General features: G+C 44.2%; 1 protein-coding gene across 3 annotated transcripts; it reads left to right on the forward strand.

Moving 5' to 3' along the window:
* Positions 1 to 381: 381 nt before the first annotated feature.
* Lins1 (lines homolog 1) lies at positions 382 to 14,631 on the forward strand. 3 transcript variants are annotated; one of them, XM_038314254.1, is made up of 7 exons: positions 382 to 547; positions 5,899 to 6,413; positions 6,500 to 6,589; positions 9,111 to 9,252; positions 9,996 to 10,583; positions 11,634 to 11,805; positions 13,762 to 14,631. In XM_038314254.1, exons 2-7 carry the CDS (start codon positions 6,003 to 6,005, stop codon positions 14,615 to 14,617), a joined length of 2,259 nt encoding a protein of 752 aa, XP_038170182.1. In that variant the 5' UTR covers positions 382 to 547; positions 5,899 to 6,002; the 3' UTR covers positions 14,618 to 14,631. The 3 variants fall into 3 exon arrangements, with proteins under 3 accessions (XP_038170182.1, XP_038170183.1, XP_038170184.1); XM_038314255.1 differs by lacking the exon at positions 382 to 547 and adding an exon at positions 5,348 to 5,508; XM_038314256.1 differs by lacking the exon at positions 382 to 547 and having other exon boundaries at positions 6,370 to 6,413; positions 6,500 to 6,594.
* The last annotated feature ends 7,881 nt before the right edge of the window (positions 14,632 to 22,512 follow it).

The raw sequence follows: 22,512 nt of genomic DNA on the forward strand, positions 1-22,512 counted from the left end.
ACTCAGTTAAGAGGTGAAATAGCCATGGGTGACAACCATGCTGGCCAGGAAAGAGGGATTTTGTGCTGCTGTCCTCCAGGGGGCTTCTTCAGTGCTTCCTGAGACTGCTTGCTCAGGGATAATCCCCTTTTCTGGTCAGCTTGCACCCTTGGTTTTTAAATATGCAGAATAAGCCTCTTTGAGACCTACATGGGATTCCTTGGGCTTGTCTTCTACATTGAAATCAGCATCTGCCTTGCTCTTCTCTTCTGCATCACAGTTGGCTTGTTTTTGTGTTCTGTCCTCCAGAGCCCAGCACAGGTGAGTCAGTGAAGAGATTCCAGGGTAACTGCTGTGGACACAAGGAGGACAGTGCCCTCCATCCCCCAGCAAAGCAGCAAATCGCAGCTCTACACTCATGATGAGGGCAGCCTCCACGGGGGACCCTTCTGTGCCTGCTACAGCTCTGTGCAGTGTTGCCCTTCAGCTACAGAATCAGCCTGCTCTGTGGCCTCCGTTCTATGTCTAAACCGATTTGCTCCTCTAGCTTCTGCAAATTCCAAGACAGGTAAGCACCAGCAAATGTCTGATGCCCATTTGTCGGGGGGGGGGGGGGGTGGGCGAAGCTGCTAGGGATCTGGTTCTGGTACTACAGATATGCTAACACCCAGTGTAGGTGTCTTTGAGTCAGTTTGCAGTTGTCAAAACCATCTGGTTGCATTTGAAGAACTGACTTTCCAAGAAGAGCCATGTACAGCATTCACGATTGTTGAGAGTTTTGATGGTACTTCTAACTCTTTGTAACTTACCTTTTCTCTCTTTCTTTTCTCCTCCCTCTACTGGGATTGAATCTCTAACCACACACGTGTTGACTAAGGACTCTATCACTCAGCTCTGTCCCTCAGCGATCTTTCAGCTTCTACATAGACTATTTTAGAGAGCAAATGTTTTAATTTTGTTGGAGTCTAGCATATCAATTTTTGCTTTATGTACCCTACTTTTGGAAGAGGCCAAGGTCTTTGATCCCAAAGATTTTTTATTATATCTTTTTCTAAAAGGATAATTTTTTTTTACATCAGAAAAATTTAACAGTTGTCAGTCAACATCATCTAAGAAATAATTTCTTTATGATCATGTCCTATTTAAACATCTCCAAATATTTATTTTCCATGGTAGTGGCTTCGCTTTTAGACCCTGTATAGGTGTTTCAAAGCATCACCACAAACAGAGGGCCCCATACTAGACAGCCAGCTGTCACCACATTTTAACAGGCATGGTTCTCAATGGCACATGTCTTTCCAGGCCGGCATGGCATTTCAGTTTGCAGTGACCCAGCCCATGGGCAATCACTTGAGGGACATAGTACAGCCAGTTGATTCCTTAGTCTGCTTTTTCAGATTTTCCTTTAATACAACATTTTTTTCTGGGGTGGAGCTTAACAGGCAGCCTACAGACATTTCTTGTGGAGTGTGTGTGTATTCGGTTACTGTGAATCAACACTGCAGTTGAAGGTTTGGGCCAGCCCCAGTAGAAGCATCCCGGCACTTAACTGTTCTCAGTTGGTTGTTTCTTGCCTGTCCCCCGAGTATTTGATGTCTGTGTTTTGTTTTGTTATTTTCAGCTGTAAAAAAAAAACATCTGAATATTTATTTATAAATACTTATATTTTTTATTTATAAGTAAAATTATAAATAAAACTATAAACATTTATAATATTTATTATTATGTGCTGAGGATTGAACCCAGGACCTCACCCATATGTAGTAAATACCCTACTCGCGAGCTTCATTTCCCAACCAGATATGTACTAGTATTGTAGTATTTGTTTGTGTGTATGCATGCATACATGGATGTCAGAGAACAGCTTGTGGGAGTCAGTTCTCTCCTTCCACCTGTAGGACCCAGGAACTGAATTCTACCTTAAGGCCTGGCAGTAAGCACCTGTAGCAAACACCAGTGGTGCTTTGGATGAGTTGAGTCCACCATTCAATCAGATGCTCAGATACTTGTCCACAGTTTGGGTAAGTTTAGGAGGCGTAGCTTTGTTGAAGGAAGTATGTCACTGGGAGCAAGCTCTGAGAGTTTAAAGACTCATACTGTTTTGAGTTTGCTCTTTCTGCTTCTTGCTTGGGGTTCAAGATATGAGCCCTTCTGCTCTAGCTGTGATGTCTGCTGCCTGCTGCCAAGCTTTCTTGTCATGAAGGGCTATTACCCTGGAACTGTAAACCCAAATAAAGTCTTTCGTAAGTCTTCATCATGGTGTGTTATCACAGCAATAGAAAAAGTAACTAAAACTTTTCCTTTACCCTCCAGGCTCTCTGTAGCCATATAGCTATGTAACCGTCCCTGAGTATGTATTTCTTAATTTAAAATGGACAAGCTTTTAGTCTTATTTCTTGGATCCATTCCTGCCAAGGAACCTGGGTCTTACCATGCCAGGAAACAGGCGGTGCCACCCCCATACTGTTACTCACTGGCATTGACTTCACCCTAGTGTGAGGTGATGGCAGTGAAGAATGACCAAGTTGGGGTTTTACTCTTGCTTAGGAAATCTGAGGTGACAGAAATATTGTTTTAAATATTTTTATTGTTATAAATAATTGGAATGAAAATACATTCGTTACTGAGGTTTTTAGTGACAAGAGATGAGCCTATGATAATAACTAAAGCCTTAAATATTCTAAGTATTAGTACTACTCAGAAAGGAAACTTGTTCTGAAAAGGGATTTCGACCTTAAAGTAGAATGTGAAAGTCAATTTCTTACATGTAACTGGGAAACTGTGCCAATAGCTGATTTTATTCTGGCCATTACAATTGGGAGAGTGTTCTCTAATGGGAAACCTCTCAGTAGGGATGGCCAAAGAAAGAAGGGATGATATGACCCTGTCATTCCAGTTATTTTCTGGCTAGCTGTGTGTTAGCATACAGAAGTTATAGAACTTCTTCACCATTGCTGCTTATGTGAGTGCAGAAAGCTCAGCATTGTCCAATGGAAGGGAGCTAGGGAAGTCTGGATTATTGAGTTGTATGGAATGCACCTGACAGCTTGCAGGTAGTGTTCAGAGGCTGGGAAGGCACCTAGGGAGTGAGGAGTGCTTGCTGCTCTTGCAGTAGACCTGAGTTCAGGTCCACTCCCTATGCTGGGCACTCATAACTACACTACAGAGGAGCTGATGCCCTCTTCTAGAGGCTCTTGTTTTTGTGGTGCAGATTTCCACATGCAGACACTAATGTGCACATAAATAAAGATAAAATGAATAAATCTTAAAATAGCAGTCAGAGAAGACTTAACCAAAAGTTTTGTTCTTACATTTAAAAATCCATAGGTTTGTTAATACTTAGCTGCCCTATTTTAGTTCTCTACAACCAAACTGTGTCTGTGGGGGGCCACCGTTGAGATTCCGTAAGTGGTAAAAGGCTGAGCTGGGTGTGGTGGCACATACCTCTAATGCCAGCTCTCCAGAGGAATGGCAGCCGTGTCTCTGTGAGTGTGAGACTAGCCTGGGCTACATAGCGAGTTAGTTACACACCAGCCAGGGTCACACAGTGAGACTGCTGTAGAACAATCAGTCAAGCCAACAAGAAAGAAAAGAAAACAAAAGAGCAAAAATGTCATGTGCTGCAGAGACATACCTGCAGGCAAAATACCCACACATGTCAGATTTCATAAAAGATGAGAAAGTCAGGACCTATGTGGGCCACACTGTAGAAGGGAGGTGCAGTGTGAGTGGTCACCCTCATAAGCTCTCTGAGGAGCAAAGTTCAGCGTGTCAGGGCAGTTGGACCTGAGTTAGGTAGGGAAGGAGAGTCCATGGGTTTTGTTAACTAGTATATTTTACTAAGACAAAGTCAAGGGGTGCAGAGGTGGCTCAACAGGGCCTGGAGAATGGCTCAGTGGTAAAGAGCACCGGCTGCTCATCCACGCGGCAGATGTCTTAGTTACTTTTCTGTTGCTGTGAAGAGACACTATGACCAGGGCAACTTGTAAACAAACATTTAGTTTGGGTGCCCATGATTCCCAAGGGTTAGAGCCATGACTGTCATGATGAAGAGCATGGCAGCAGGCGTGGTGCTACAGCAATGGCTGAGACTTTACCTTCCATCTGCAAGCATGAGGTGGGGGGAGGCTGTAACTGACAACGGCTTGGACTTTGAAACCTCAGAGATCACCCCTAATGACACACCACTTCCAATAAGTCCATGCCTCCTAATTCTTCCCAGACAATTCCACCAACTGCTGACCAAGCATGCAAGTATAAGAGTCTTTAGATTCCATTCTCATTCGACCCACCCTAGCAGCTGACGTCCATTTGTAACTTCAGTCTTGGGGGATCTGGCCTTCTCTTCTGACCTCTCTGAGCACCAGTCATGCACATGGTACCTAGACATACACGCAGGCAAAGCTCCCAAATACATAAAATTAAAGTAAAATTTTACAAAGGACAGTCAGGATCCATGGGAAATGCCTATGTGAGTAAAACTGTTGTGGTTTTAAAAAACTTAGGAATTGATGAGGGAATCAGGCATCTGTCACAGCCCATTTAATGTTAGAGAACTATGAATTTATATGGAGGATGTGAGCATTCAGGTGAGTTTATAAAAAGAAGCACAAAGCTCCTTTTTCCCCAGTAGGAGAGGATTCTTTGCTTGTCCAAACATAAGGAGTCAGTGTGTGGCTTTAAGCTCTATATTTAGGAGGAGTAAGGTGGTCCAGGAGATTCCTAGAGGCTCTAGCATTCCATTGGAAGAAGGTCAAGTCCTCTTTTTTGCTTATACCAGTGACAGCATGCTTCCTCTGACATTGACTGGCTGCCCCTATTTCTGCTTTAAAAACCATGTCTGTTCCTAATTGTGTCATGTGTATCTCACTCCTGGTCTCCATCATGCCTGAGAACTCTAGTATAACCTCAATGTGTACATTTCTGTTCAATTACAAGTACAGTCTGCTCGGTTTGGGTTGCTTTTCCTTCTCTTCTTGACTTCCTTGGGATAGCACTTTAAAAAATGTTTTTACTTAGTTACAGAGGAGATGACTTATGATCTTAATGTCATTGTTATGTGATATATAATTTTAAGTTGGAATTTAATAGTTAATAGCCATATAGCAATGTAACTTCAGGTTTTAATCTATAAATCAGAGTGAAGTTTAAAATTTTTTATTTATCCCAGTGGTTTTGAACTGACGCATCTGACAGTGTCTGCAGACATTTCTGGTCATCAGAATCTGGTGGATGATGCTGAGAGCATTTGGCCGGGAGAGGGTAGGGGTTTGGGCAGGGTAGGATGGGGATGGGGTGGGGGTTGCTTAACAGATTAAAGTGTGCTTGCTGCTCCCCATACAGAAGAGTCTGGCTCCACTTTCAGAGGTGCCAAGAGTGAGAAATGAGGCAGCCACCTAGAGCTGTTAGAAGAAAGCTGGCGTTTTTAGCTGGACCTGGTGATGCCAGCCCATGATCCTAGAGACTCGCTTGTCTAAGGTGGGAGGATCACAAGTTCAAGGTCTCCTTAGGCTACAGAGTGAGATCAAGGTGAGCCTACTACTGTGGGCAGCTTACAGATCCCATCTCAAAACAAGTGATAGACAGGGATAGGGATGAAGCTCAGAGGTTGAGTGCTTGCCTGGTATGCCCAAGATCTGGGGTTCACTTCTCAGAAACACACACACACACACACACACACAGACATATACACACACACACCAAAAGCAAAACAACACTACTCTGCAAATAGGTTTATGCTCTTATATGTGCATATAAAACATGCATTTTATCATTGTGATTTTAAAGTGTTATTATATAATTTTCACTCGAAGAGCTCAGCAACTAGCATTATCTCTAACTTGAGACTAAGTGAACACAGTTTTCTTTCACTTGTAATACAGCTTGATGATTATAATCATGTTATTTTTTCTGTTTCATGCTTCAGTGAGGGGACGTCTTAGAGAGTCATTGTATTTCTAAGTCTTCAGTATTTACCCCTCGGGACATTTGAACCTCTTACCATATACATTTTGGAAATCAAAATGGAAGATGTTGAAGAAATTTTGGACCACTTATACAAGAAAGTACTTCTTGGAGCCACCCTTGAGGATGACATCCATGGTTACATCTTTTATCTCAACCCAAACCTCTCAGAGCAAGTTGGCTATACAACCCCCTCTTTAGCATGGTCAAATGTTAATGGTGCACTTGATGGTGTGCCAGGCCAGCATAGACCATCCTCCAGTGAGTCCACCACCCTTCCTGAAGCACAGGAGTCTGCAAAGAGACACTTCCAGATGAGCAGGTGCCAGGAGGTGGCACTCCTTCAGTTAACAGTGATTGACCTGCTCCTGAGCCGAGTGCTGTCTACTGAAACCGAGGCCCATGCAAAGGAGGGGTACAGAGAGCTGACTAAAGCCCTTTTGCAGTCAGCTGGAGTTGATTCCAAATTGGTAAGCCCCATTTTCAGTGATTTGGATACGCTGTCTAGGCTTTTAAGGTGTCAGCAGTGTGATGAACTGTGCCTGTTTTGCTGCAGGTCTGGATGCTCCAGAACTCGGATAAGTTGTTGTCTCACATGGCTGCCAAGTGCCTCTCATCGCTCCTCTACTTCCAGCTGAGAGAGAAGGTCAGGTAAATCAGAGCATAGTCATTTCTCTTACAGTTTTCAAGTTGCTCATTAGCATTGACTTTACTCCTTCAAATAGTCATTACTAGCTATTTGCACCCACCATAATCTGAAAATCCAAAAATTGCTGCGCCAGCAATTTTTTTCCCTGACCTAAAGCCATTTATACCTCTGCTGCTTCTGTGGAAAACCTCCAGCCAGAAAGAACACAAACATTCTTGTCAATTACAGACCACAAGGAAGTTCTGCTGTCAGTCTGGGGAGTGAGGGGAGCTGGATCACAACAGCTCCCCCCCCATCTTATTTTATTGTTACTTTGGGTAGAATATCTTGTATGTCATGGGGAATAGCCCTCTAATATTCCCTATCTTAGGTGGCATCCTGCCCCCAAAGAAGGTTGACCGTCCGTGGCTACCTAGATACATAGCCCTAAACCAAGTATCCCCAGGACTGACAGTGCCAATGAGCCAGACCATGCTGCAACCATCTAGCATGCACTAACTGGGTGGTAAAATTAACAAAAGCAGTATTCCAAACCCCTCTCATATGACGGTTGAGTTCCATAACAGTAGCAGAAGCATGCAATACAGTGCCATGAATAATGCACATAACATAAGAGATAGCCATTGAAAAATCCAAAGATAGTCCACTTGCTCCTAAACCAGAGCCACTTGTTGGTTTAAGGTCAATATCCAAAGCATTGCTGACTCTTTCAGCTAGCTGGTTGACAGGCTCAGCTGTCTGCACAGTCTGGGAAAAAGCAACTCCGACAGCAGTATCTGCGGTGGCAGGGATAACAATAACGGCAATCACAGCTACAGTGATTCCAAGGTCTCTCATCTGCCCATCTTCTGTGATCCAGCACTAGTTGCCGTATTGACTGATTCTCCTGACACCGCCATGGTGTCCCCCAGGCCGGGCACCTAAAGCTGTGCTCCAGCTGCCTTCTGGCCCCAGAAGCACTCTTTCTGGGTCCAAACTGCTGCATGGAGTAGAGTGGAACTCATGGAAGCAGGCTTGCTGCTCCGGAACCACTGGACAGGCCCCACTTTAGCAATCTTTTAGGGAATTTGGGCATTGTCAATCTGTCTGGCTACTTCCTGCTGAGCAGGGGTGCTGCATTCTTGGGGGTATTTTACGTTAGCATTTTAGGAGGTCTTGGTGAATCAAACCACATAAATTTGCAATGAATCCACAGGTTCTCATCCTCTGTGGAGACAAAAGCAGAACCTCTTTTCCAAAGCATCAAATACTTGGGCCCATATTTTAAAGTCTTAACAATTCCCAGAATCAAATGTCTTTCTCCAGTCCAGAACTCAAAAGGCAACGCAATCAACACAGTAACTTACATCTGTACACATTCTGTCTTTTTCACCCCAGTTCACCCTCCTGCCTCCTCTTTATTACTTCCCTCTGGCCAGTGTGCTGGAGGGCATCCCTCAGAGCGTCCCTGGGGATGAAGAAACAAATACTCTGACTTGGCTTGTTAACATTTAAACCCTCTCTCGTAATAAATCAGGGGCTAACTTGAGCTATTGCTTGTACAAAATCTTCAACTGTCTTCCTTACTTCCGTGCCTTATTGCTTTAAAAGTTTCAGTTACTTTTTGAGGCCTTTTAATTCACCCTCTCGTCTCTTTATACCTGCTAGTCTTTTGGAGGGTGTCCCTCTGACTATCTCTGGGGATGAAAAAAAACCACAGTGCCTTCCCCAATATGCTCCTTGATTTAGCCAGCAGATGGAGTGACCCCATTCATGAATCCCCACTTTCCAGATCTCGGTGGGACCTCCACTTTGCTGCACCAGCACAGCCTGGATAGCCTAGACTGGTGGGGGTGAGGCATGGAGGCTTCTTTTCAGATGGAAGAACAGCAACCTTTATTTTCCCTGACCTAAAGCCTTTTGATACCTCTACTGCTTCTGTGGAAAACCTCCGGCCAGAAAAAACACAAACATTCTTGTCAATTATAGACCACAAGGAAGTTCTGTCAGTCTGGGGAGTGAGGGCACCTGGATCACAACAAAAAATAAGAATAAAATAAGATCCTGTCTTAATAAGGAGAAAAGTGATTGAGCGGGACACCTGGCTTCAGCCTCTGGCTGCCTGGTTCACTTCCACACACGTGGTTACACAGGGGCTTGCGAGTGCGTACAGATCCAGTACCTATTAACGTCTCAGTCTTACTGCTTGTTTTTAAAGGAGTACTTTGAATGTGAATGCTATTTATGGCAGAATATTTGGAAAGTAGGATAGCGTGTTAAAGAAAAGCTTACACATTGCTACACCATTTATAAATAATGTAGATCTTTTCATGGTCTTTTTGATCCTTCGCTTACATGGTGTGTTACTTTCCTGCCTGAAAGAATATTAGAATATTTTTTCCTTGTTTTGTCAAATATTTTCGTGCTTTTTTCACATAAACAAGTAAACAACATTTTGTGGTATTGTGTTGTGTAATAAGTAATTTTTAATTTTATAAGCAAAACAATTATAATAACCCTTTTGTTTTCTCATTTGTAGATGATGTTAAGTAATCCCTGGGTCACTTTTTGCCAGAAGCATCTCTCTGAATCCTCTGAGAGTGGAGAAGCAGTACACTGCCTTTGGATTCTCACAGTTGTAATAAAAGAAGTCTTTAAAGATGCACAGTCCCAGCGAGCAGGTAGAGATGGCACTACCCTAATGCTCGTTACCTCTCTCGGCAGCAGTGTGTTTAAAGTGAAGAATAAAATGTATGTTATTCCTCTTCTCTCTGGAAGTATGGAAGAATGTGAGAATTGCTCCTCTGAATTTTTTAATTGGACATAACCTTGGTGTGTCTGGTATACATATTTAGTGTGTGTGTGTGTGTGTGTGTGTGTGTGTGTGTGTGTGTGCGCGCGCGCGTTTGAGGCCAGAAGTCACTGTCAGCATCTTCCTCAACTGCTTTCTTCCTTGGTTGCTGAGATAAGATCCCTCACTGACTCTAGAGCTCATCAACTGGGCAAGGCTGCCTGGCCAATGAGCTCCAGATGTGGTTACAGATGTGTGCCACCTTGTCTGGCTTCTGCATGGGTACCAGGGGTCCTAATCCAGGACCTCATGCTTATGCAGCAAGCACTTTACCAAATAAACTATCTCCCCAGCACTGAAGATTACCTTTATAGAAAGAAATTAAACTTGGTCATTAAATATTCCTTATATAGTCTGATACTATCCATATTTATAAAGCAAATGTTAACTTTTTGTGATTAGCTGTTAATCTGTATACCCTCGTGGTCTTATTAGAAGTAATTGTTCTTAAACCTATTTTTTATCTTACAAAGTGATGTACATGCCAATTGAATTATGTTTATAAATAAAATTATGTTTAAAGAAAACTTTTGTGTTTCCTGTTTCTTCTAACTACTATTTTTCTAATTTCAGAAATCCTAAAGCAGCTCTTGGCTCCTTTTGACATTACTTTTGAAGTGTTCTACAATTCCTTATTTTCTCAGCATTTTGGAAACTTCCAGAATCTCTCTAACATAGTCAACATCCTGGTGTGCTTCCTGGAGCTGCTGGAACTTCTCACAGCCTCCAGAATCCATCTGAAGCTGCACTTTCGAAGCCAAAAGATACTATTTTTGAAACCTCGTGCTCTAGATATTCTTGCCTGGCCCATTCCAGCTTTTGTTAAGAGGAAATTGGTTATAGTCATCAAAAAGTGCCTTCTTGGTAAAATGGGAGAGGACCTCTGCCGTGGATCAGTGCCTGCCCTGGTGTCACCAGACTATCTTCTGGACAGTGACGTGCTGGCCTTAGCCGAGGCACTTCTGCACAGAGTACATCTGGGGTTGTGGAAGGAGTTGTCCGTTCCTGGAAAGCCTTCCTGCTTTGGAGGGGACGAAGTTCAACCTGGATGCCAACCCAGGTCTGGCCCTGATCACGTCACCCTGAGAGCAGCAAGCTTAATTACTTTGAAATCCTTGGAAATCAAGTTCCAGAATTGTACTTCAGCAACTGAAATGAAAGGTAATTCTCCAGACTCATTTTTTATTCAAAGCACTGTGCAATTAATTGTTCACTTAAGAAAAGTGACTCATGATTATTGAGTATTAAGGCTAGTGCCATTTCCTTAATCTATATATTTTCCTGATTAAATTTAGTAAATACTTTTTCAAAGGGAGCAGGGTTGTGGGGGACTGGAATTTTAAGAAGCTTCTAGGCTTTTTTGTATAATTAATATGCATAGGATAATGAATACAAAAATAGTTGCTTCTGAGTCACTACCAAGCAAATAGAAGTCAGTTGATATTTAATTATATTATTCATAAAAGCTCTATGACTATGTTTGTTAGTGACAATTAGAAGTTTTGTTGAAACTAGTACAGAAAGTTCTGTTGGTAAAGGACTTGTTGCACATAACTTGAAGGTGACAAGTTCAGCGTGACTGGAGGAGCGGCTTTCATTTGGGTGATGTAGAGGATCTGTCTTCCATCTCTCTAGAGGAGAGCAGGCAGTGGCTGTCTCCTGCTAGCAGCCTTGACCTCCGGGGCTCTCCTAGACATCATTTTTAAGGATGGTCTCATTAGCGCAATTACAGTTTATGACACTAGGTGGCATCTGTTACATAACTCAGAGGTTTGCATTGCAGTTAAACTCCCAGGTCCTGTCTGGGTTTTTGCAGTACTTTAGTTCTTTAACAAGCAAAAGGAAGATTTTTCTGTTGTGTTTGAAGCCATTTCTTTTTATGGCTTAGTGGTCTATAGTTAGCAGAAAGCTGTGCTTACCAGCGAAGGGATTGTTGTTGTCTACTCAATTAACATGCTTTCGTATTGAAATCACATATTTATTCTTAGACAAACTGTGACTAGTTTTTTGGCAGATGGACACCCTGACTATATGTCTTGAACAAGTGAGTCACCTTGCTATTCTCAGTTCTTCATTTGTGAAAAAGCTAATCCCGACTCTAGAACCCCGAAAGTGTGGATTAGGATAATGCACTGACAGATTTGCATACAGACGAGATGTTATTGCTGTTTGTAAACATTACCTGTCCTTTGAACTTGCTGTTGTTTGAAGTTGACTTGCAGAAGTTCATGTCCGAGTTACTGACCTTCTTAAAGCCTCACCTTCAGCCCTCTCTACAATTACACAACCCGTGTGAATGGCTGTCCAGGGTCTTCATAGAGCAGGACGATGACATGCTGGAGGCTGCCAAAGCATCCCTGGGCATCTACTTCCAGCTGACCAGGTTTGTGTATTTCAGGTACTTTGGACTGCCCACAAGCCAGAGAATCAGGAGACACGCGCATCAGAAAATGTGTTTCTGCCTGGTACATTACTTTTGTTTTCTCCTTGGGTAGAACTACTTATGGTTTCCTCCCGTTTTAACTCCACCTTACATGAAAATGGATGCTGTGTGTATTATCCTTAGAAGCTGGCTGAGCAGCACAGGGATAGGAAAGCAAGATCAGAACCCCTGGGTTCCGGTGTTGCCTATGGGGGTCAAGATAAGCCAGTGCCCTCTCTGAACTTCAGCTGCTTGCTGGTTAAGAACCATGTTCTTAAAGCCTCCAAGTCTAACTTGTTTGAATTAAGCTTCTAGCTGGTGACCCTCGCCTTTGTCAAAGAGAATACAAATGGAAGTAGCCTGCAGAGCCTCTCCAGACTTGCACTTCCAGCTCCACTCCTCCAGGCTGCTCCCTCTGGAGGCGCATTGCTGGGACGCTGCTGCCCCAGGTCTGTTTCTGCTTTACCTGCAGCAGTGTCTGGAATGGCTTCTGAAGCTGACAGCCAATGGCCCCTTCCATGCTGTCTGCCTGGCTTCATTCCCCGCCCTCCGCCCCCCCCCCCCGCCTGGGAGTAGCGCAGTCTCTGCTGATGACTGGCGGCACAGCCTTCCTTGTGCTTGCTACATTAGGACCCAGATGGCAATGGCTGAGTATTTGGGGCCAGTTTTCGAAAGGTTCTACTTGAGAAACAGAATTCCTACATGTGATTTCAGTTAGGCTCATAGATAGTGACATTTTTCTACAGATTTAGACTGCATATTCAAGAGTTTGTGTTGATTTCACTCAGCACTGCCTTCTTAATGCCTGTTCTACGTGAGCCTCACTGTCTTCAGGTCACTTTGTCCAGAGAGGTAGATTTTTGTGCCATGAGTACCAAAACCTGTTAAGGTTTTCTTGTTTGTAAATGACAGAAACCAGTTCAAACTAGTTTAAGCAAAAAATAGAATGTTTTTGGGCTGGAGAGATGGCTCAGAGGTTAAGAGCACTGGCTGCTCTTCCAGAGGTCCTGAGTTCAATTCCCAGCAACCACACGGTGGCTCACAACCATCTGTACTGAGATCTTGCGCCCTCCTCTGGCGTGCGGGCATACATCAAGACAGAATGTTATATACATAATAAATAAATAAATAAATCTTTAAAAAAAATAGAATGTTTTGAGGCCTGGTTGAGAGTTTTTTGTTGATTTGTTTTGTAAGACAGGGTTTCTCTGTGTGTCCCTGGCTGTCCTGGAATTTACTCTGTAGTCCAGGCTGGCCTCGAACTCAGAGAACCACCTGCCTCTGCCTCCAGAGTGCTGGGATTAAAGGTGTGTGCCACCACCCAGCCAGTTGAGAATTTCAAGGGCATCAAACTGACATCAGATATAGCACTGTGTGTGTGTGCATTTGTATGTGTCTGTTTGTCTATGTCTTTGTGTTTGTGTGTCTGTGTATGTATCTTTCTGTGTGTATGTCTTTGTCTTTCTCTCTCTCTCTCTCTCTCTCTCTCTCTGTGTGTGTGTGTGTGTGTGTGTATATTCCATGTATTCAAATCATGCCAGCCATTATTTCTCCTGCTTATGATCTCACAGCCTGATTCCTTCTCAGGCCTGGCCACGAGAACACGAGAAGCTTCACCCTTCCTTTTCATCAATCTTAAAGCCGAAATTTTCCTTAGCTGTTCTGATTGGTCAGTTGGGGTCACTTGTCTACCCTGATGTGGTGGTCTTGAGCTCCTCCGTAAACATGGAGTAAGTTGCCCTCATGAAGAGGGACTGCTGATGTTAAGGAAAGGACAGAGACTTGTGCAGACAAAATCCGAAACTGGTTGGTCGTGAGCAGATTTGGTTTTGACTTCCTTTTAAAGTGATTTGGCGAGTGAGTGCTAGTGTCTGTGAAGCCCCATCATCCTGAGCTCTCCCTTGTCTGTGTTTGCAGAGGCAGGGACGTCACCTCTGGAAGCGAAGCATGGACCCACTGCACACATAGAAGTGGCTGCAATCCACACTGTATTTTCTTATTCCTATTAAAGAGCATAGTGTTCGACTCTACAGTTCTTCTGGACTTCTTGATCTCCTCCGAAACCTGTTTCCTTGAATATTTTGTTAAATATTTGAAATTGCTGCAGAAAGACTGGCATCACTTTCTGTCCGTCTGCAAGTTCTTTGATGCAGCTGAATCACAATGTGGAGCAAATACTCGTGATCCTGTCCCCCCACTTGTCCACGACAGAAGCACCAGCCTCACAGTACCTCATGCTCTGGCTTCTCCTGTTGGCCACAGAAATGCTTGCCCATGGGTCCCCTGGGCTTCTGATGCCTGCTCTGAGCCTCAGAGTCAGGTGGTGATGCCCAAGGAAACTCACACAGTGCCAGCTCACGGCCCACCTTCCCAGACACCACGGAGTCTAGTAGATTATGACAGCTCGGAAGATTCTGATGAGGAAGCCACAAATCAGCATTTAGCAAATAGCAAACAGACTTCTTTATGTCCAGAAATGAGCAGAGAAACTCAAGGCCTGCCTAGGACATGTAAGGACCAAAAAGAACTTAGCCTGGAGCCTCAGCTGAGGCCTCTGCTTCCCCAAGAGTCCGGTCCTCCCTTCTGTGCTGCCGGGGAAGTTGCTCCCGGTGGGGCTGTCTGGGAAGTGGGACTGTTTTCTAGAGCAGTGAAATGCCTGGAGGAGCTACAGGGTGCTATTTGCCGTTTGCAGGAGAAAAATCTCTTTCCTTACAACCCAGCCGCGCTTCTGAAGTTGTTGAAAGGGGTGGAGGCGAAGTACAATAAAGCGTGAGCTCTGGGTAATGGCGGCAGTTGGTCCTCGGGTTTGCTTTCTTTATATAAACTGCATATCTGAGCTAAATAAAACCAAACCAAAGCTGCAGAAATGGTTTCCTGAGTCTCTGCTTTACGGAGCAGCCCTAGAAAGGTCCATTCCATGGCAGGTCACGTGGTGCAGCTGAGCAGCAACTGAGCTAGTTCAGACTACACAGAAATGGCTGTGACAGGTGACTGCGTATGTGTAGCCTAAAACAAGTGAGCTGTACCCTTTTAGCTCTAGATGCCAGAAGCCTAAACCGAGATGTCTTCCCTGCTCTTGCTGCTGGTCACCACAGGACTGGATGTCCCTTGTAACTGTGTCTCTCCAGCCAGCATTTCATGTGGCATAGTCCCTGTGTGTAAGTCTGTCCACTCCATGTCTGAATCCTGTATGACCTCATCTTTACACCTACGAAGATCTTACATCCCAGTAAGGCCACATTCATGGGTTCTAGATAAATATGAATTTGGGGGAGACACTAGCTCAGTTCAATTTTACTTCTCTGAAGTATTTACATACAGCAATGGCTAAGAGAAAAACTTTGCAAGTCAGGGTCTTTATATGTATGCCAGGCTGGCCCTGAGCTTGCTATGTAGCCCAGGGTGGCCCTGAGTTTACCCTCCTTCTGCCTTGGCCTCCCCAGTGCACGATTAATAAAAACCCAGACACAGATAATTGGGGTTCAGCATGAAGACCAAAAAAGCAAAACAGCCATTCACTGGCTCTTAACCTCTACCTCAGTCTGAAAATGGTGACCCTGCCTCCAGGAATCCTCAGAATGTGACTGAGCCTGAAACCTGTCTCTTTACATGTTATATTCCTCTCTAGTACTGGGATTAAAGATGTGTACTAACCACCACCCAGTCTCTATGGCAAGCTAGTGTGGCTACTGGGATTAAAGGTGTGGCCACCACTGCCTGGTCTGTATAGCTGCAGTGTCTCTGGTCTTCAAGCAAGCTTTATTACAATGCAGACAAAATATCACTAAAACTGGCATTAGAGTTGGTGTTCTCATACCCATATCAGGAACACGTGAGAGATAACTAGCTCCATCTACTCTACTTACTATATAAACATGATTCTTTAAAAAAAATAGTGGACAAGATTGTGGATGCCTATAGTCTCACACTTGGAAGATGAAGGCCATCGTGGGCTGAAAGTTAGACCATGCCTCAAAAATAAAATTGACATTTGTACTTAATTGTGGGTTCTAGTATTATTTTACTATGTGTATCTAATATGCAGTGACCAGATTGGGGTAATTAACATGTCTAGCTCCTCAGAATGTTACCAGTTTCTCTTGGGTGTTCACTCAGTAAATGAGGTTGCTGGAGTATGTGGCCATTTTCTTTTCAGTTTGGGAGTCCCCAGGACTTTACCACTCCACATCCTACCCTCGATGCTCCCTCCATCTCCGCATCCTGTGCCCTGTTTGTTACTTTGGTTATTTCTGTCTTGTTTCAAACGTAGCTTCCCAGTTGGAGTAGCATCATCTCACTCTAGTTTTGATTTGCAGTGTCCTGATTCTTGACATCAAACACTTACTCTTGTTAGTTGTTTGCCTGGCCAAGAAGTCAGTTTCCAGGTTAGGAAGAAACTGTTTGTCAAGGCAGAAAAGCTCGGAGTGCTGGAGGAACATGCCAGATGTCCTGCCCTGGCTTCCACATACAGGTGCATAGGTAAACACCTATATACTCATGTACCACACACAAGATGAAAAGATTTGATTGTCTGTAGTAGTCAAAACAGTTAATACTTATTCAGGTAGAAATGTTAATTTTAAAGAACCAGTAAGACGGTCGTCAAATAGACATGAAGATGTCAGCAAGTTTAGTGAGCCGTTGTTGGCAAGAATATGTATTGGCAGCGCCTACCATAATGCCACCTGTCTTTTTAAGAATTTCAATGATTTGTTGTAGTCCAAGGCCTTGGAGTTGGTAGGTAAGCCTTGAAGTGCTGGGCTTTATCTCTATTCCTACTTTTAGTTCCGCTATTTGTTTGTTCTCACACTCCTGTGTGCAAGAGGGTCTCCCCAGGAGCGGGGTCTACAGACCAGGTCCATTAAGCCTAAGCCTCTTTCATAGTTAGTAAGATCAAAGAATTAGCAGACGGAAGATTATGTAATCTAAGATTATACATTGTAAAGGACAAGGCTGGATGTGGACTACAACACCCCTGTAAAAATGCATTGCATCTTTGTTGGAGATAGGAAACTTCTCTAGCAAAAAACAGAAAGGAATATACTGGGTCTCCGTTTGTTTAAGAAAAGTATTGGGGCAGGATCAACACATATTCACATCTTCATGCATTTATATATGTGATTATCGTTTGGTATTCAGAGTCATGACTTCCAAGACCCCGTGTTGCGCCCCTCCCCCTCCCCCGACCATGAAGACAAAATCCATGGATATTCCCTTATTATACCGCATCATGCTCCTGTTGTATATCTACACACATCCACCCAGGTCACTTAGACCTCACACCACGTAAGTTCTTGGTTTTTATAGTCTATATGGTGTTAGAAGATGGCTCAGTGGGTAAATGTATTTACTGTCAGGCAAGTATATGAGCTCATTGAGAAGTCTGCCACCTCCTTCCCCAAACCCACACGTGTTTATCTCAAAATGTTGCTTGTCTGAAGATGCTCTGGTCCCTCTAACTCTGTCAGGGAGGGCCACGCAGCCCAAGAGTGCAGACAGTGTTACTGTTGTTTATCCCATGCTATAAAAGTTTCTGCAGTGCCATGGAGTGGAGACCCAGTGGGGAACTCCAGCTGACTGCCCCAGCTTCCCCAGCCTCTACTGGGTGCTTAGAGACCCAGATTTGCTGATGCTCTCTGTACTGCTGTTATTTGTTCTTTCATTTGGAAGCTTCACTGAAGGAGGCATTATGCCTGAACTCTCAGTAAATGGGGAACTCCAGCTCATGCTCGGTTTCCCCAGATGGTTTCTTCTGGACATTGATAGGCTCTGATTTGATGGAGTTACTTTTGTTTGCACTCAATTGGATAATTCCAGTGGTTGATGTTCTGTTGGGTGTTTTAATTGTCTGATTGATGCTTTGCTGTCTATCTGCTGCTGACTATTTATTCTTATGCTTGCTATATATTTAACAAACATTCAAAACCAAAAACATGACTGTTATAGATCGTTCTCTGGGCCGTGCAGAACAAAAGGGCATTTTGTTTCTGCTATCTTTTGCCCACTGCTGGAAATGTATTCTTACTTGTTTTTAAAATGTCAAGTAGCCACACGCAGCTATTTTTAGTAAAGATGCTTTGGTGCCCCATAATTATCTAGTACACCTAGCATGCTGGGTTGATCAGTTTGGTATACACTGGTCACACAGCAAAGTATAGAGTTCAAGCAGGCTGTGCGAGGCCTAGCCTCATTGACAGCCTCCCATCCACTGTTACCCACTCAGCTGCTTGCCCTTAAATGGCTTTTTTGTTTTGTTTTGTTTGTTTGCTTGTTTAGGCAAGGGCCTTCCAGGTTTTGGGTCCGGGAAGCTGTCCCAGTTGGTTCTGGACCATTAGTTCTGATTGGCCCTGTGTTCTCTGCACTTGATTCTGTCTCTAGCGTAGCATCCGTCACATTACACTTGAATCAGCGGTCGGCGGTCTTTCCATCTGTCAGGTTCTTTTTACATTGTCCCCAGTGTCCAGCAGCTGTCATGCCACAGACTCCACAAATGAGAGATTCCTCTCCAGGAGCTGAAGAATGTCCTGGGGAAGGCGGATATGCAGAGAACTAGAACTTGAAGCTCATACGCACTCCCTAGATACCAGCTTCTCGTCAAGGTGCTCTTCAACTCCCAGAAGGGATGGTGGCACTGTAACTAGTCCTGTTTTGCCAATGACATCACTTGCAAGATCACCAGCTGGAAAAGCGGTTGGCTGAGCCGAGTGGAGGCATCCAGGTATTCTGGCCCCAACATCCTCCCATACCTCTCTGTGATTTGTTTCCTGTCCTTGAGGCACGGGGGGTCATGGATGTGGGGAAAATGGAAACTGGCACAGCTGTTAGTGTGGTGGGGGTGTGATAAGTGTGGCAGGGGTGTGATAAGTGTGGCGGGGGTGGGATAAGTGTGGTGGGGGTGGGATAAGTGTGGTGGGGGTGGGATAAGGTCTGAAAGAGCAGTCAGGTCAGATGACTGAAGAATTTGAGTCGTCTCTGTAGGCAGTGGAGAGCTGACAGGGCTTTTGACCAAATGCTAGTAAATTCCATGACAGTCATTCCATGAACCTAAGACACTGTTCTAACCAATGCTAGCAGAATAGAGGTTTATGTTCCACAGGGAGTGTCTTTGAATTGGTCGACACCAAGTATGATGGATGTTAGGAGCAACACTTGTATGGAAAGACTAAATGTTGAAAACCACTCCCTTCCTCCTAGTATTCTGCTCTACATGCATTCCCAGGACACCCAAACTCCAAGCAGGAAGCTAGAAGAGACTTTTCTGGAGGAATCCAAGGCAAGAGGAACATCTGAAGAGATTGGCAGTGGAGGCTCAGCCGAAGAAATGCCTCAACCAAGTCCTGCCCAGTGAAGCCCACAGTGGCAAACCTCCCTATGTGCACAGATACCAATGGCATGCAAGCATAACCAGTCCAATCATCGGGCCCTGGGAAGAGTGATGGGGAAGGTGGAAGCCAGAGCCTACACAACATATTAAATGAGGAAGGAGCTTATCCAGTAGCATCTGAGATAAGAGTATAAGCAACATGACACTAAAAGGTAATAAGCTAGAAACAAATCCTTTTAAAACAATAACAGAAACTGAAAAATTCAAGAGAAATGTGTAGGGTCCTGATTTGAAACCTAGAAAGTTTAGCAGAGGGGCAAAGATATTGGAAAACAGAACAGAGACACGATTACAATCTAAAGACTAGTTCGCAAGGTTCAGTAGTTGAATTAAAAGGAGTATAACGTTGGAAGGGTGAGAAAGGGGCAGTGAGCAGGTATGAAGGGGATAGGGTAAAAAAATGTTATATAGATGTACAGAATGCCCTCATGAAACCCCGTGTGATGGACCATGAGTCTGTGCCAGCAAAAAGCACAAAGTGAGCCCTCTGGGCATGAAGAAAGGGGAATAAAAAAAAAACTGGGGAAGAAAAGTGTGAAAGAATTCAATAAAATGTGTTAGGACTGAGAGATGAAGTCTAAACAATGGACAAGTATAACTTAAAGGGCAATCTACCTGCAAAAAGTTTTTATACACAGCACTGCTGCTGCTGCTGGTAGTGATGGCGATGAAGGTGGTGGTGGTGGTGATGGTGGTGATGGTGGTGATGGCGATGAAGGTGGTGATGGTGGTGATGGTGATAGTGGTGGTGGTGATGGTGGTGATGGTGGTGATGGTGATAGCGATGGTGATGGTGGTGATGGTGGTGGTGATGATGATGATGGCGGTGATGGTAATGGTGGTGGTGGTAGTGGATGATGACCACCAAATAAATGAAGAACGAGTCTTGTGAGGAAAATAGTGAACCACATTTTCACCTAGTGACTTTCAGCATTGTCCTCAGCACAAGATGATGGCCATCAGACAGAAAACCTCTACTGAAAATCCAAAGGTCACCTTTAGAAAAAGGCACGGGAGCTGTTTCCATGCAGATATGGCAGTTGTTGAAGATCTGCTTGCCCTGAAGACAGAGACAACAGGGAAAGAGGGGTGTCAAGGGTCCGAGTAGAAGGGAAGTGAAGGAGAAACAACAGGAGCTAGGAAGAAAACTAGCCCTGGAGTTCAGGAGCAAGGATGAGCAGTCTGAGAAGGGGGCTGCCTGTTAGACATCTGGATCACTAGGAAGCTACTGGGACACTGGAGAGACGGCTCAGTAAAGTGCTTGCCGTGTAAGCATGTGAACCTGAGGCCAGTTCCCAGCACTCACCTGAAAAGTTAGGCCCTATGGTTCAAGCCTGTAAACCTAGTGCTTGGGAGACAGAGTAGAAGGATCTCTGAGGCTCACTGGCCAGCCAGTCTCGCTAAATTGATGAGCTCCAGGTCTTAAAAGATATGGTGGTAAGCTGGTAAGAATGATGGCTGAGGCTGGCCTCTGTCTTCCACATTCGCTGCAGCATTCAAGTACACATATCCACACAATATACAAATGTTCTTTGTCTAATGTTTATGTGGAGGAGGCTCACAAGATCCCTTCTCCAAGGATCAATAGCAGGTTATTGGCCGCTGGGGGAGGGCAAGACTATCTTCTTTCAGTAGTATGGTCACTGATAAGCTCCTAAGTAAACCTAATTAAATTCATTGGTCACATACATACACACCCAAAGGCATGAGAGTCTTTAGAAGGGGGACTAAATGGAAGATTACAGCAGCAAGGGGTGGGAAAACAGGATTAAAATTAGTTCAAAATGATTTAGTTGTTGGTACATTTGGGGAAGCCAATTTAGTCAGACCCAAATACACAGGGAAAGGAAGAAGGCAGTCCACACAAGGACAGTGTTTTTCAACCTCTTTGTGTTTTCTGTGCCATCTGAATACTGGAATCTTGGGTGGTCACCCCAATATAACAGGGTAGTAACATGCCATCCAAAGGGAAATTCCAGTCCACTGACATCACTCTGGCCACCCACTTTACCTGCCGCCCATCTTCCCACCTCTTCCTCTAATGTGTGGGGCCCATACCCCATCCTGTGACACAACCCACTGAGGTGCCACTCAGCAGACCTGCGAGGCACAGGTATTTGGAAATATGACCTACATATTGAGCTATGACCGCCCTCATTCATGACAGCATGCAAAGTTACCTTGCTTTACTGAAATGGCCATTTGCAAACTGAGCTGGGGAAAAAAATACCTTTCTTAACTCTACTGTCATAGATCAGAATCACAAACTAATTTTATTTTATTTTGATTTACTGATCTATTTATTTATTTTTGGTTTTTCAAAATAGGGTTTCTCTCTGTAACAGCCCTGGCTGTCTTGAAACTCGCTTTGTAGACCAGGCTGGCCTCGAACTCACAGAGGTTCTCCTGCCTCTGTCTTCCAAAGTGCTGGCTGGGATTAAAGTTGTGTATTACCATGTCCTACACTGGGCTTTTTAAAATATATACATATTTTATAAATTTAGCCTTTCTCCTAAGTGCTGGTATTAAAAGCATATACTTCCACACCCAGTGAATACTTATTTATTGCTTCATTTGTTTTTTTGTATCTCTTTCATAGATTACATCCCAACCACAATTTTCCTTCCCTTCTCTCTTCTCAACCCAGTTCCTCCTCACCAACTCCCTTTCGCCCCAGATCCGCTCCTCTTCTGCTGCCCTTCAGAAAAGGGCAGACCTCCCAGGGATATCAACCAAACATGGCATGGTATGTTGCAACAAGACTAGGTACACCCCCCCCCCCTCATATTAAGGCTGCACGAGACAACCCAGTAAGAGGAAAAGGACCCCAAAATCTGACAAAAGAGTCAGAGACAGCCCCTGCTCTCACTGTTAGGGTCCCACAGGAACTCCAAGTAAGCACAACCATAACATATATGCAGAGGGCCCATAAAGACTCTCTTGATTGTCAGTTCAGTCTCTGTGAGCCCCTGTGAGCCCTGTTTGGTTGTTTCTGTGGGTTTTCTTGTGGTGTCCTTGACCTCTCTGGCTCCTAAAATCCTTCCTTCTCCTCTTCTGCTGGTGGGAGGGGTGGGGGAAATGCCTTTCCTGAGTCTATTGTCATAGATGAGAGTAGCAAACTAATTTTGAATGTTCTGGTTATTCTCGGAATGATGGAGTTGAAACTCAGACCAAGGCCTTTAGGTTAAAACCATGCATTCCATCTAATGGCATCATGGGTGTATTTCGTGTTTAAGCACAGTAGAAGCCCCTGTTGAAATTTGCAGTTGATACTGAGTTTTACA

Source organism: Arvicola amphibius, chromosome 12, assembly GCF_903992535.2.
Source record: "Arvicola amphibius chromosome 12, mArvAmp1.2, whole genome shotgun sequence".
In the NCBI taxonomy this organism is placed as follows: domain Eukaryota; kingdom Metazoa; phylum Chordata; class Mammalia; order Rodentia; family Cricetidae; genus Arvicola; species Arvicola amphibius.

Excerpts from the sequence above, each read along its gene's own strand:
- Lins1 (XM_038314254.1), top strand. The coding sequence starts at position 6,003 with ATGGAAGATGTTGAAGAAATTTTGGACCACTTATACAAGAAAGTACTT. Across the intron at positions 10,584-11,633 it reads TTCAGCAACTGAAATGAAAG|TTGACTTGCAGAAGTTCATG; the intron begins GTAATTCTCCAG and ends TGTTGTTTGAAG. Across the intron at positions 11,806-13,761 it reads ATCTACTTCCAGCTGACCAG|AGGCAGGGACGTCACCTCTG; the intron begins GTTTGTGTATTT and ends CTGTGTTTGCAG.